This window comes from Bombus vancouverensis, chromosome 4 (genome assembly GCF_051014615.1).
Source record: "Bombus vancouverensis nearcticus chromosome 4, iyBomVanc1_principal, whole genome shotgun sequence".
NCBI classification, from domain to species: domain Eukaryota; kingdom Metazoa; phylum Arthropoda; class Insecta; order Hymenoptera; family Apidae; genus Bombus; species Bombus vancouverensis.
Window position 1 is genome coordinate 19059123 of NC_134914.1, and position 15034 is coordinate 19074156.

At 33.4% G+C, this 15034-nt stretch overlaps 2 protein-coding genes across 5 annotated transcripts; one reads left to right on the forward strand and one right to left on the reverse strand.

The window, feature by feature from the left end:
• The first annotated feature begins 71 nt into the window (after positions 1 to 71).
• Positions 72 to 4092, forward strand: ari-1 (E3 ubiquitin-protein ligase ariadne-1). 4 transcript variants are annotated; one of them, XM_033343063.2, is made up of 8 exons: positions 72 to 444; positions 1735 to 2008; positions 2087 to 2260; positions 2355 to 2420; positions 2511 to 2726; positions 2801 to 3358; positions 3435 to 3661; positions 3789 to 4092. In XM_033343063.2, exons 2-8 carry the CDS (start codon positions 1802 to 1804, stop codon positions 3868 to 3870), a joined length of 1530 nt encoding a protein of 509 aa, XP_033198954.1. In that variant the 5' UTR covers positions 72 to 444; positions 1735 to 1801; the 3' UTR covers positions 3871 to 4092. The 4 variants fall into 4 exon arrangements, with proteins under 4 accessions (XP_033198954.1, XP_033198955.1, XP_076474287.1 ...); XM_033343064.2 differs by lacking the exon at positions 72 to 444 and adding an exon at positions 1116 to 1309; XM_076618172.1 differs by lacking the exon at positions 72 to 444 and adding an exon at positions 1116 to 1299.
• A 2694-nt stretch (positions 4093 to 6786) lies between these two features.
• On the reverse strand, positions 6787 to 9387 carry LOC117161466 (uncharacterized). The gene is made up of 3 exons (XM_033343024.2): positions 8782 to 9387; positions 7747 to 8208; positions 6787 to 7639 (listed from the first exon to the last, which is right to left on the reverse strand). The coding sequence occupies exons 1-3, from the start codon at positions 9091 to 9093 to the stop codon at positions 7520 to 7522; spliced, it is 894 nt and encodes a 297-aa protein (XP_033198915.1). The 5' UTR covers positions 9094 to 9387; the 3' UTR covers positions 6787 to 7519.
• Between the last annotated feature and the right edge of the window lie 5647 nt (positions 9388 to 15034).

The following is a 15034-nucleotide window of genomic DNA, read 5'->3' on the forward strand; positions in this document are numbered from 1 at the left end:
TTTGAAAATTATTTTCAAAACATTTTTGTGTAAAGACACCCATGTGTGTCAGTTGTACGTCGCGTAAGAAGCTAACTTCAGGTAGTTGACTAAAGTCAGTAAAAACGGTACTTGGTGACGAGACATTTCGTTGTCGCGTCCCTCTTAGATTCTCAATTCCTCGGATAGTATCACGTGAAATTTAGTGTCTATTGTCGTCCATCGATCAACTCAAATCTTACATTTTCGAGAGCGAGCGCAAAAAAAAAAATAACGTATTTGACTCGATAGAAGAAAAAAGTCATCGCACATACTGCTATGGACGTGACAGTAGTGTTCGAGCTATAAGCTCGTCTCTTTCTTCATGGCAAACGGTGCATTCTAGATTAATTTATGGTTTTACTCGATTAGCCTACTGATTTGGTGATTTGTCCAGTGCAATGGCTAAAAAGATTATCGTGCATGGTAATATATCTGTGATGTGTTTCAACATCGATATATATTTAGCATAAAGTGTATCTGGTGTTCATTAAAATCCTTAATCGAACTTCAATTTCATCTTACTAGTCTTCTTACACTCAGAACGATATCAAAGTGAATTTTCCTTAGTTATCTTTCTACTATTCGTGGAAAATTGTTGTGATTGTTATATTCGTCAAGTATATAATAATATTTATATATTCAGTTTATCGTTTTCATTAATTATACTGTACGTCATAAAATAACAAGATATTTTTATTTATTTATATATTTTCATAAACATTACCAATTACTTAAAATGATTGAAGCGTTTGGGAGCAAAAAATAATTAAGCCTCAATTCAGTCTCAACACTAAAGGTGTTAGTATGTTTTCTTTTCCCAATCTAATATATGCATAATGTTTCTTTCAATATAAGATATAGTTTAACAAATTATGTTAAACCAATTTTTTTACGTCGAGGTATAATTATCCGTAATTATGTAAATCAGTTGATCACAATATAAAATCTAAAATTGTGTAAAATGAATGGACTTTAAAGCAAAAAATTAATAGTAAGAAAAGGACAATATAAAATATCAATTCAATAAACAGAGGATGTCATTGGGTAGTATGTATACAGAGGTGTTCTGATTGGCTAACAACACGATGGCTCATTCATCCTTACTCCGTGAAAATAGCTTTCAGTGTATCAGCTGCCGGAGTTCAACTCGGATGTTTTGGCAGCTGATTTTATTCTTGCTTGCGTTGATGGCAAAAATATTTTGAAGTTTTAACTGTTCATATTATTTTGAGAATCGTTTAGTATCGTGATTGTAAATTTCGTTAGTTACTATCGACAGTAAGTTAAGGTAAACTCATGACGAAGTTTCTTGCTTTATTCGAGAAGTAGCGAACGATGACGTCATGTGTTGAACATAAGCTGTTTTCACCTTGTTCCGCTACAATAGTATTTCGCGGGTGCAGGTGTGATAGCTTTTCGAACCAAAATTGTGTCGAAATTCATCAAGTGTAATACCAAACCAGTTGCAAATACATTCGTGTTCACACTATTATTTTTTGCATAATTTCGTGGCCATTTAAGTTGGGGTACAAATTGAAATAAAAATGTGTTAGTGTACTGTTTTTATTTAACTATCATATACGTACACCAGATAGTTTAATTGTTTTCAATTACAATGTAGTGGAACAAATGAGTCAAGTGAACGTTCACAAGATTTGGTTTAAAGGTCAAAATACTGGATATAATATAAATTGTATTTATTTCTTTATACAGGTACAAAATATATAAAGTAAGTGGATATATTAGTATTTCAATTATTTAATAAATCAGAAGATTCACAATGGATTCTGAAGAAGAAACATACGATGATGTTGATTCTGGTAATGAGTCTAGCGGAGATGATGTTGATTTTGCAATGGAAATAGAGGCTGGAAATCTAAGAGAACGGGCTACGGATGTTGACGATTATCCATTTGAAGTCTTATCAACAGAGGAAATAGTGCAACACATGGTTGATTCTATTAAGGAAGTTAACACAGTTGTAGAAGTATGTTTTATTCACAAGATTAAAAAAAACTTTTAATTTTTGTTATTACAGTTGAAATATTTTATTGTTTGATTATAGATACCAGCCACAACTACACGTATATTATTAAATCATTTTAAATGGGATAAAGAAAAATTAATGGAGCGTTTTTATGATGGTGATCAGGAAAAGTTGTTTGCAGAAGCACGAGTCGTTAATCCATTTAGAAAGGGTCCATTAATAAATAGAACTCAATCTTCTCAAAGTTCACTAGTACATAAAATTCTATACTATTCACTATGTATAAAATCAAATGTGTGTGTGTATGTGTGTATAATTGCATTAACAATATATTTAAAATTTTTAGGCCAGAAGAACTTCAACAAATGGTACAGAAGAATGTGGAATTTGTTTTACTGTTCAACCATCTGCAGTATGTATATGAATACCTACAAAATACTAATTTGTGTTAAAATCTGAAATCGATGCTTGTATGCATTAAATATATCCAAAACAAATTTAGATGATGACTGGACTCGAATGTGGACATCGCTTTTGTACTGGCTGTTGGGGAGAGTATCTTACAACCAAAATTATGGAAGAAGGAGTTGGCCAAACGATTGCATGTGCAGCACATGCTTGTGACATTTTAGTTGATGATGCCAGTGTTATGCGTCTTATAAAAGACTCTAAAGTGAAATTGAAATATCAACATTTAATAACAAATAGTTTTGTTGAAGTACATATTTTTTAATCTTTCATTTTATTGAAAAATTATGTGACAACAATACTATTTAATATTTTTTTTTATAGTGCAATAGGTTATTAAGGTGGTGTCCATCTCCAGACTGTAATAATGCAATAAAAGTGCAGTATGTAGAAGCAAGACCAGTAACCTGTAAATGTGGACATACATTCTGTTTCCATTGTGGTGAAAATTGGCATGATCCAGTAAAATGCCATTTGTTGCGCAAATGGATAAAGAAGTGTGACGATGATTCTGAAACGTCAAATTGGATTGCAGCAAACACAAAAGAATGCCCAAAATGTAACGTCACTATCGAAAAAGATGGTGGCTGTAATCATATGGTATGCAAAAATCAAAATTGTAAAACTGACTTTTGTTGGGTGTGTCTTGGACCATGGGAACCACATGGTTCAAGCTGGTATAATTGTAACCGTTATGATGAGGAAGAAGCTAAAGCAGCACGAGATGCTCAAGAAAAATCGCGATCTGCATTACAAAGATATCTATTCTATTGTAATAGATACATAAATCACATGCAATCATTGAAATTTGAAAGTAAACTATATGCAAGTGTAAAAGAAAAAATGGAAGAAATGCAGCAACATAACATGTCATGGATTGAGGTAAAATTACTTATAGCTAAATCGAATGTAGTTTAATGAAACGAAAAGCAGCATTTTATAAAAGAGTCATTTTCAGGTACAATTTTTAAAGAAAGCAGTAGACATTTTGTGTTCCTGTAGACAGACTCTTATGTATACTTATGTTTTTGCTTATTATGTGCGAAAAAATAACCAATCTGTGATTTTTGAAGACAACCAAAAGGATCTAGAGGGCACTACAGAACGCCTCTCTGAATATCTTGAACGAGATATTACAAGTGAAAATCTTGCTGATATTAAACAAAAGGTTCAAGACAAATATAGGTAGGTCATTAATTAGTAAACATATTTTTTCCTTCTTTTATCATTATAACACAATTCTATTAAATCAAGAACTAAATTGTTTAAGATATAGAGCATATATACATGTGCGTATTATTTTTATTTTAAGATATTGCGATAGCCGGAGGAAAGTGCTTTTGGAACATGTACATGAAGGTTATGAAAAAGATTGGTGGGACTATGTCGAATAGAGACCTGAACCAACTTTGTTTTTTGGGCATACGAGACAAGATTTCACTGTTGACACTTTTGCCCCAGCTGTGATAAATCAAGAAAGCTGACAGAAAACAAAAATAGAGCATGTCATCAAGTGATTTACATGTTACATATACTTTAAACGTAATATGATCTGTGGCAACACATATATCGTTATGAATTTTTGAATTTATTAAAATTGAATCCTATTACCATCAGGCTAATTGTAAAATACTTTCGCATTAATTAACGATGCTAATTTGCGCTTGCTGTGTGCTGTTTATCGTTACATATTTCAATCCCTCATAAACATGCCTTGCAATAATATTTTCAAGTCTCAAATGAATTTTATATATTAAATATGTCGAATGATAAACGATGATATAAAAGAAATCGAAGTGTGTTGCTGTATTGAAAAAAAAAAGGATTATCGAAAAATTTGCTTAATATATTTTAATGCCATAGTATAATACATTGTGTATCCCTTTTCATACTACTATAAGATTCTCCGGAAAAGTGTTATTTGATCTATGGTTAAAAACTTTTCGAGAATGCTTTGAATAGTACATGAAAAGGCTAATATAGAACTAGACTACCTTGATCTGTCTTTTATTGTCAATCCTGTGCACTCGATTTATAAAGGGATAATTGGATATAACAGGATACTGGTGCAGATAAGATTCATAAAATGTCTTACCATTTTTGCTCTGTTTTGGACAGTAATACGTCCAGGCTATAACTGCCAATCTTTATGAGAAACTGAACTAAAGTGATCATGTCGTCAGTATTGTGTGCAATCTCTAGATAAAATTATATTTCTTTACCTTTTATTCTGTTTTTGTTTACATAATCTCCACGAAATTATACTCTTAAAACGAATATTTTTTGTATTTGTAAAAATAAAAGATTGAAAATTGTTTCATAAGTAAAAAATAAAGATACTTAAATTATTAGTAAACTATAATATTTTCTTGCTTTAAGCAAATTATTAAAACAGGGTCCAACATTCGTAGGGATTAATAATTCACATTATTCAGCATTAATATACCGAATAGGAAATTGAATATTATTTATACCCAAACCACTCAGTTTTAAAGGTATGGAAATATCAAATATTTTCGTTTATTTTTTTATTTAAAATCAAGAAGAAATTAAACATTTTCCTTTTACTTAATATATGATCGTTGCTTCTTTAAAATTTATTTCATGTTTGGTGAGAGATATTCTTAATACTGACGATATGTTTCATATATCATTAATCAAGTAATTGATGGTTAATGATTGTGGTACGTTGGTCACTTATTGTTATATAAGTGGGGAACGAAATGAGTTCCGTTTGTATAGTTATATAGTTATATATTCACACGTAAATGCATAATACATACTTATACATAGTTGTAATATCGATATTAGCAACCTTAAAGTAGAAACATTTGAAGGTTTATTAAAAAGAATTGTTGATTCTTACTATTATCCTCGTTAGGATATAACAATTAAAAGAAAATAAAAAAAAGCAATTGTGTTCTGTACAGTCACAAGATCTGAGTAGAAATAAGAAAAACTGTTAGATATATTCACAGCAAATTATTCTCAAGTTTATGATTTTGTATTGTATGTTCATGTAATGCATAAAGTTATAAACTATAATCAAGGAATTATTTCTTTTTTTATATTTAAACGTTAAAAAGTATTTAAAGAAATTTAACAAATTTTGTGTAATTTATACATACATCGATCATTCGATTATTATTATTAAGACCTGTGCGATAAATTTCAGTAGTTGGTTTTAGATTTGAATTGTTAAACATATCTCGAAAAACATAATACATTCAAACAATGCTGAGATTTTTGGATAGCAACAAGAATTTCATAAAAGTAATGGTATTATTCGAAGAAACAAATGCCCGGTTTACAAATTTTTTAATAGTTTTCAATAACTGGTGATATGTGTACAGAAATCGCGTAAAGTATTTTATTAGTAAAGTATGTCATTAGTAAAAGTATGTGTTTAATTTTCCAATAATCTAAAAGATTATCTTAATCTAAAGATTAAACACATCGATACTTTACGCTGGTACCGTATTAAACGGAAGGTAAAAGGATACAGGACATATTATAGATACTCTCATTACTAATTATTCTGTATTTTAGAAATTTTTGTGGTTTGAAATCTTTGCATTCTGGTATCAAATAATAAATCAATATATTTTGAGTAGTACGTAGATTGTATTTACGTTTGAATAAGTATGCTATTTTAAATAAAACTATATCAATATCTACTAAATATATTTTTAATAATTCTACCGCGAAAACATTAATTCTTTTTTAAGATAATACCTTTTTTAAAATTGAATTTTTTTGGTAATAATACGCCTTTCATACGAATCAGTTTCTGCAAAGTATTATAATACATATAAGCAAGTATATTTAAGAGTAATCGTTTTTGAAATTAACAGTGACCTTATTTAATACATAATTATTTTTCATTCTTTTTAAATGTATTAAGGTTTTATATTTTTCGTGATATATTTTATATATGACATCGATAACATTTAGAATGTATTATCAAGTAATACTATAGTCAATAGTCGTTAAGTGTACAATAAGACATTAAAATCTTCGATTAGATCCAATGAATGAACATTTGTTATAAAAATCAGCTACTTGGATTTGATTATCTAGCCTCCTTTGCATTTGCTAAAGTTTTATATTTAAAAAGTTGGAAATATATCAACTAAATATTTCATTCATGCAAAATATAGTACCAAGTATGTATATATACTTATATATATAATATATAATATTATATATATAATATGTAATATATATATATAATATTAAGCCTATCACATTATTTTGTAAATGATTTTTCTTGTTACAGGTTTAAAAATAACTGATACAACTAACAGAACTGAGGTTTTGTGGAAATATTTATTCCGAATACTCGTATAAAAATTTTTGCAATATCATTAGAAACTATCACGTATAATATTCATTGCTGTTTAAGAGAATGTTGCTGTATATTCAGTGAGCATTGTTATTTTAACTGCTTTTTTTATAAGTTCCAAGCATTTATTATGATGGTCTTTGATTGACAAGGAAATTTATTAATATATTTTCTACCTAGAATAAATTATAAATAAATACATTTAGATTGATTCTACCTAAATTCGACAGAATTTTGAGATTCCTGTTTGGTATAAATACCTAAAACGTTAATTTTGAGTATTATATGAAATTACTTTGATAAAATATCTAGATTAATATTAAATAAAATTTGTTTTCTCGCTAATTTAACTAGTCCATCGAGCTGCAGTTGTTATAAAATATGAATATAATAGGAAACTTGTATCGTTATCGTTCACTTATGTTACATATTTGTTGGAGTTATATAAAATGTAGGATGATTCTAAGTTGAGTGACATTGATACGATAATTGTGCAGGCTGCAAGGTTGAAACTTAATTTATATCCTGTACTTATTCTTTAAGATACCTTTTGGATCACACAATTTCACTTTCTGTGCCAATATAGAAACTTATGTAAGCTTCCAGAAATCATTTCTCGACATATTTTGGTAAAAAATAAGTACACTGGAAGATCTCACACGAAACGTACCCTGTATACATTAATTTCTAAGAGTATATCAGGAGGTCACTGTTAAGATCGTTGCAACCAAACCAAGTGTAGCACCTGTCATTATAAGACTTCTCCAAATTGCTCCACTTATTTCTTCTGCCACAGGGTATTCTATACAAAGTTGCTCCTAAAGAAATACAATATGTGCATATGTCAATGTAACAAAAACTTGTGTGTCCAAACTACAACAATTTCTATGTATTTGTATCCTAATTTTGGAAACACAGCACTTACCCATCCACCGTATCCTTTGATGAAATGTGCAACTTTCTCACCAATAAATCTGGAGACGTAAAGAGGTAATTTTTTCTTTAGAGTGTGCATTCGTCTATCCCGTGCCCACAGAGCGAGTCTACCCATGAATGCATATAGACAAACGATTCTCGCCCATGTAACTCCACCGTGTAAGAATAATTCGTCCGCAACTCCCATGAACGCTTCGTATGCCGTATCTGGCACAACGTTTAGACGATTTACCATACTTGCGAACAGAATACTATGTTTATTCAACATTTGATACACGTTGTGTCTCATACTACGGGAAACTGGGTCTTGAGATATCAGATATATATCTTCCTTCAGTAGATATCGTATCACATCGTTGGCTAAACACTCTGCTGTTCGCTCTATGGAATCTTCGCAGAGAGTATACCGCGAAGACGAAATCAGCTGCGGAAAAAAGTTCTGCAATCGGATCTGAAAGAGATCATTTCTTCGTTATTTTAATAAATTAGTCACACTCAATTTTTTGAAGTAAATACACATATGTGTGAGAAAGCGGAATAGTAACTACACGATTAACGGTGCTTCGCTCTCATTACTTAGAACATCGAATAGTTTAGTGTTTTCGTATATTAAATCTTAACATATCATCAGGGAGTCAACAATCTAGGATTAAATTATTTAATTTGGGAATTTTTAATCTCTATTACGGCGAATGTAAAATACGAAATAGAATTAAATATCCTAAATTTCAGCAATTTGACGAAAATCATCAAAGTCAGTTATTAAGAAGACAGTTATTAGTAAATAAGTTACAAAAATAAACAACAGAGCGAGAGGTTTAATTTTGAAATCCGACTTTATTGACCTTCCCCGAAAACGCGGCAAGAGCTACGCACGAGTTAGAAGAAGAAAGAAACAGGCGCGAAAGAGAGGAAATTCGAGGATATAGCTTATTGACAACGGAGTCGAGTTAAATGAAAGTTTAGTTCGGTGACTTAATACCTAAGTTAACTAAAGCGAAAGTATCGATATGTGTGTGGTTACCTGACAAACTTCGATAAAAGACATAGCGGTATGTGCAGTGCCGATAGCATATCGGCACAGAGCGCCGTTATCACCGGCAATCGGTGTTCCACCGCCTCCGTTACGATCCTGTGGAATCACAGTATCAGCGCTTCCGCCGGCGTAGTCGTTGTCGTTAGAGACTCGCTGGCTCGACGAATTCTTGTTACCGGGGGGATCGCATTCCAGGATGCCGCCCACTCTGGAATGCGGTTCCCCCCGCACTGACGCACCCTGCCCCTCTCCATCCGTGAGGATCTCATTGTCCGGTGGTGCACCGTCGTCGCCGGCCATCCTCGTGTACGCACTCTCTGATCTCTTTGAGACACCGGTGTGTGTGTCAGAAGTTGGAACCACTCTCACCACAGAGAGGGACCAGATTAGTCGTAGGCACTAATAGCGATTCTTAAAAATCGAACCTCCTTTCTCGGGTTTTTAAAACATGGTTGTCTGTTGAAGAGTGAGCTGCTGAACTAACGCTCGAAGCGCCGGGTTAACGAGCGCTCTACACGAAAAACTTCGGCTCGCCTGCCAGACGACGTAACGCTCTCTACTTTCCCGCGGCCATTTCCGAAGCCGAACCTTTAACCGCTCCTCACTCCTCCGTCTGCTTATCCCCACTCCGAGTTTTACGTTTCCCACCAGACTCCACTACTAGTCCATTCCCTTCCATCTATACATCGCACGTTGTATAGGACGTTGCAAAATACAGTGGCTCGCGAAGGTGTTTGGATTCTTATCGTACCAAATTTTGACGAACATGTTATGTGTATTATGTGAAATTTTTGAAATTTCATTACCATTGCAGTTTTAACAATATTCGTACAAAGTCGCTAATAATTCTGATATTTTACATAGTTCAAAGTTCTCTAACGATAAGAAAGTTGGAAAGTTCGACTATATGTAATTCGTGAAATACCTGATTATTAATAGTCCAAAACAATGCCAACTTTAAAATTTCGCGGCTCTAAAAAGGTTAATTCAAAGTCGAAAAGTCCAAATATTTCTTGTTTGATTCTGTACATTCTATATATAAGAATTTTATTACTTTTATTTTGCTCGTACATTGTTGTCACGATAATGAAGTTTCATACTTTCGTTATAAATCTTCTTAACATTGGACACCCGTGATATAAATTTCTTTTTCTTTGACACGCTTGATAATTAACGATAGGGCATGATTGAACGGATGGTATTGACACGCCATATTCAAATTTCGAAGAAACGATATTTCACATTTCTCACTCTGATATAGTGGTCAAAATTTTATCAGCATGGCTTCTGAGAGACTGAAATATGCGCTACATATTTTGTAACTCTCTGTATACTAACACAGGTTACTTGAATGGTGCACACAACGGTACAGGCTTCTATGGATCATTCACGATTTCTCCCCACCATTGACCATTGGTGTATTCCGGCACGCGGTTCACACTGTTATCCACTGCTCCATACAAACTCACTGTACATGTACGTTTGAATGTAACGTGCATGTTGTAAATGTGTAAGTGACTCAACTATCTCTTCTATATTTCCTCTCTCGTCCCTACCCTCTGTTCACCTTTCTCTCTTTACTCTCCTTCTCAGCGAGGCGCCGTCGATAACCTCCTTCCCCTCGAAAGAGTGCTCTCGCGCACGTGCACGGTCACAAGCGCGAATACCTGTGTGCGCCCTGGGAATCGAACGAACGGAATTTTCGATGGAACGCGGAGTTCGCCTGCTATCGGCCACCGTTCTTAGCCGTATTCTCGCCGCTGTATTATTCACGGAGAATGTTTCTTCAGAGATTAAGCCACTATAATCGGATATACGATACAGTGAGGTTTTGTTTGGAATTAATTTCTTATTGTTCGTTTATCGAATTCGCTTTGTATACATACGTGATAACAAGTATATTATTATAGTTGATACTAAGTATTGAAGGTTAATTGTTATAGTTGCTACAGTGGTTGGTGCAATCATGACAACGAGGTGTGACAATGTATCGATCTTGAAAATTTGATATAGTATTTATTCTTTTCTTTTTGGCAGCATTTGAATCATTGTAGCAATTCAAATTCCATAGAGAAGTAACGCAAAGGAACGATATCTATTATCATTTAACAAACTATTTGCCATAGAAGCAAATTATTTGCCATAGACTTATTCCAATGCCGCTGGCGCGCTTGGTGAAAGCCAGCCACGTCACAGTTGCTAACCTAAAGGTGACGTAGAGATCGTTGGGGATGACGATAGTATTCCAGTCATTGGTAGTTTCCCATTTCATTGATGCCGTGCTCCCTGTTATTATAACTTCCTGCTGTGCAGTCGCATGGGTCCACCATTCATGTTGTTTGTCTTCCATTGAATTGTCGGTAGATAGCCTTCTTTTTAAGAGAAACTTCTTTTAATGAGAAGCATATTTCAAAAGAATTATTTCAAATGATCCGTGAATGTTAAGGAAGTTAATAAGTTTTAAAATTATTCACTAATTTTAAGTAAAGTTACCTATTAATTTTAAAGAACTAGAACTCTATTAATCTCTACCCAACTATATTTTTTTAAATATTATATTTGCTTGTTAAAATGAAATCAGTAATACACTTGAATCTAATTACTTAGTATGTAAAGTTTACAATAAATAAAACGGTGTGCCAAATACTTTCTACAGTCGTTGTAAAGTTTTCTAGATTCTACGTCGTCATATTAGAATCTTTATTAGTAAGTAATTATAAATACGTTCACCCTTCATCGTTATACAATTAAGGTTCATAACCTTAAAATTTCCTACTCGTACTAAATCGTATCATTGAGAAATTCCTTATATTACCAAAAATATTATGTCCAATCTAAAAAAAGAAACATAATTTTGCTTTCGTATAAAATTTGTTTTTACCATAGTAGTAAGATTTCTACGGTTACATAACCACGTAATTGTTTGGACGATATTTCTCGATAGGACAAAAAGAGGGACAAAAACGTCTGGGAAGAAGACGATCGTCACAAAGTGTTGGCGCGTCGATTCACATATAACGAATACGATTGGTATTCGCGATGGTGCAGAATGTAGTGGTATTTGTATTGTAGTGGTGGTCACGGCGTATTTCCAAGAAGGAATTATTATGTTGAAACTGGTCGGCGCGGCGCGGCGTGCACGCCGACTGACTCTGATCGGCGGCGCGCGACCGTGCCCGCTCTTTTCTGCCTGTGCAACCTTCAAAGGCCACAGAATGCGTCGATGAATGAAGTAGGAAAGTTGCAGAGTACCGAGCCGACCGGATGTGTATACTAGGTGGTCAAGAAAATGAGAGCTACTACGTCATTCAGCAACTAGCTAGTTTTGCGCCCCCTCTCAGTGGTTAGAGTCGCTGCTAGACGCTCTAACGACAATTATCAATCACTTTATTTTTACATTGTCTCGATATTAAACCATCTTTAATCGCTCTTTGTCTTTTACTTGTCACTTAGCGTATAGACTTCTTTTTTTTTAATTCTTCGCACGATATATGAAAGATGTAGAAAAGAAGTTTAAGGTAAAATAGTTAGTGCAAAATAGATTAAAAAGGATGGAATGTGTTAAAAGTTGAATAAAATAATGATATATGTTTATGTAATATGAATAGCGGAAGTTCAACTGCTTCTGATGAAGGTTGTTTAAGACTTATTTGCTCCATCTTCTCCAATGTACAGTGAACGCAAAAAGTAGGTTTATATTTTTCTCTTCCTGACACGAATACGGTGAAGCTTGGTTTATACATATAGATTTCTCAACGGACGATCGATAATTTTATCTCAGTGTGACGGTTTTGAAATAGGACGAAGTACGACAATTTTTTATAAGCTTCTTCATATTGCACATAACTTGGTACTACAAATATCTACGCTTATTATCAACAACAATCTTTCCAACTTCCGTCTTCGTCCTTGCTTCTTGCCTCTTTGGTTTTCTGCAACTAGTTTATTCTCCTTCCTAAATTATTCAAAGGATATGTAGTTCATAGATTCTTCCTGCTATTTATGATTTCTCGTTTCTAGGATAGGAGTTTATTTCAGAATAATCGCGTACCAAATAAAGCTTCAAATAGCGTTCAAATAAATGAAATTCATGTAAACGGATTTCTATCGAGTATTTAATTTATTTCAAAAAGAAAATATTTGTTAAACTACCGACTTATTAAATACCACCGTTTTGTGTCCCTTATATGCTTAAACACTATAAAAACATTTACTCAAACATTATACTGTAGTACTTAAACCTTTAAAGGATCAAGCTTGATCTATGAATTTCAGTCTTCCTCATCGCGAATGGTAATTATCTATGAGATTAGAAATATTTGCTGATGGAAGGTCTTGTAAGCCGTACGATAAACGATTTCTCTTAACCAAAGCTCGCAGGTGTCTATCGACGTTGTCTATGCGTTATTCGAGGCGGTTTACCTTTCTATACCAAATGTGGATAATCACACACGTAAGGCATTAATGCTTGGCAGCCGGACATGGATAAATTGGCAATATGAGTCACGTATAAATGACATCTAATTGGGTCATTATCTCACAGTTGCTTCTTAAAGTGGCAAGAGACGCAATAAGAAGCTTTGTGGATTGGCAACGTTTCGCACGACGAATTCCTTAGGAAAAATTTAAATGTATCTCATTCTCGCACTTCGCATAAAATACTATTTAAATCCCACTTTTGATTTAACTGGCCAAAAATATAACGTACAGTGCAGTTATATTTTACATTCTTTAAAGTATTTGAACATTTATAATAGAATATTTTTATTAATCTAATCGAACTTTTCGAGAAGTTGTATTCAGACAATCTTTTTCCGTTTGGCAACGTAAAGAATCGTTTTTAGATGATGAGCTTCTTAACTTCCGCTACGAATTTTTCAAACATAACCTAATATTATTAGCGAATTACGAGTTTATTATTTCCCTTGTTGGGTACTATCTCTATATTGCTTTTCGAAAACCACTCTATTATTTCTCATGGTTTAGGGTGGCTTTCGTTAGTCTTTTATTGCATTTGCTGACAACGTTATTTTAATAAAGAATTAAATAAACCAAAATGTTTTGTTCATATTATATTATAAAATTTTTTTGTGTTTATAATTCGCAATGGTTAAGCTTCTACATACTGAAGTGCTTCTCATACTTGTTTCATTTCTTTGTTGTTTCGCGATAGGAGATTGCACGCGTATCGTTTGTCTCTCTCGATAACCCATCCGTTCTCGAATTACCTTAGATTGGTAACAATTGTGCTTTATCCTTCTCTGGCCCATTAAAATGTCAGCCAGTCGCTGACAAACATATCAACTACCGCGACATCCGTCAAGTCGGACCACGTGTCTTGATAGTGGTCTGCAGCTACGATTGAAAATATCGTTTCACTTTGTTTTCTCGCCGCGAAGTGGACCGTGGGAATACAAGTGAGTGAGCGGCACACAGTATTTCAGGGGAACTCGTGGCAACCGGCTCTCGGTAGCTTTTCTTACCATCATTCATGATACTATGGTACGGCAATAGGATGATTGCCTGACGGCCGATGCCTAAAGTGGATAAAGTCTTCTATAGTAATTTAACTCGAACAGGGCACAGGGGTGTGTTAGATAACCAGCCTTTTACATTTTACTATCACTGAGTTGGCCTAACGACCAGCCGTGTTTGACCTCTACGTCCAAAAGCATGTTGTTCGTCATTTGGATAGTTGTCCCTTTGAGGTTTCGATATTAGTCGAAGCTTGAATTTGCGATGTTATTGGCTAAGAATGAAGGTTATGTTTATTCATCTGGAACTCGGTAGTTTTGTAAGCGTCAAAAAATCTGGTCAACTTGTTATTCAATATTATATTGTACGTTTAAAACTATCCTGTATAATTTGTTAATAAACATTCATATTCATTGAATAATCTGACGTATCTATCGATCCACGTGGAATAATCTAAGTCAATAAATTTGTTATTTAGTCCTTTGGGCAGTTTCACAAAAATTGATATATTTGAATATAAATGACGAATGATAATAAATTATATCACATGTACTACCTTTCGAATATATGTATTAACCCTATTCCTGGCGGATGGCGAATCCATTCGGATGTAGACGTACGTCGCTCCTAAGTTGCAATTATTTTAACGTATATTCTATATTTGCAGAAAGGTTGAAGACAACACGAACTCTTTGCACGTTGCTAAGATCATCCGCTGTTCGAGGGTTAATCAAGATCCGTGAATTATTTCCCTAAATTAGATTTT

Coding starts and splice junctions, on each gene's coding strand:
- ari-1 (XM_033343063.2), top strand. CDS start 1,802: ATGGATTCTGAAGAAGAAACATACGATGATGTTGATTCTGGTAATGAG. Junction 2,009..2,086: donor AAGTTAACACAGTTGTAGAA/GTATGTTTTATT, acceptor GTTTGATTATAG/ATACCAGCCACAACTACACG. Junction 2,261..2,354: donor AATCTTCTCAAAGTTCACTA/GTACATAAAATT, acceptor TAAAATTTTTAG/GCCAGAAGAACTTCAACAAA.
- LOC117161466 (XM_033343024.2), bottom strand. CDS start 9,093: ATGGCCGGCGACGACGGTGCACCACCGGACAATGAGATCCTCACGGAT. Junction 8,209..8,781: donor CTTTTATCGAAGTTTGTCAG/GTAACCACACAC, acceptor GATCTCTTTCAG/ATCCGATTGCAGAACTTTTT. Junction 7,640..7,746: donor TCAAAGGATACGGTGGATGG/GTAAGTGCTGTG, acceptor GTATTTCTTTAG/GAGCAACTTTGTATAGAATA.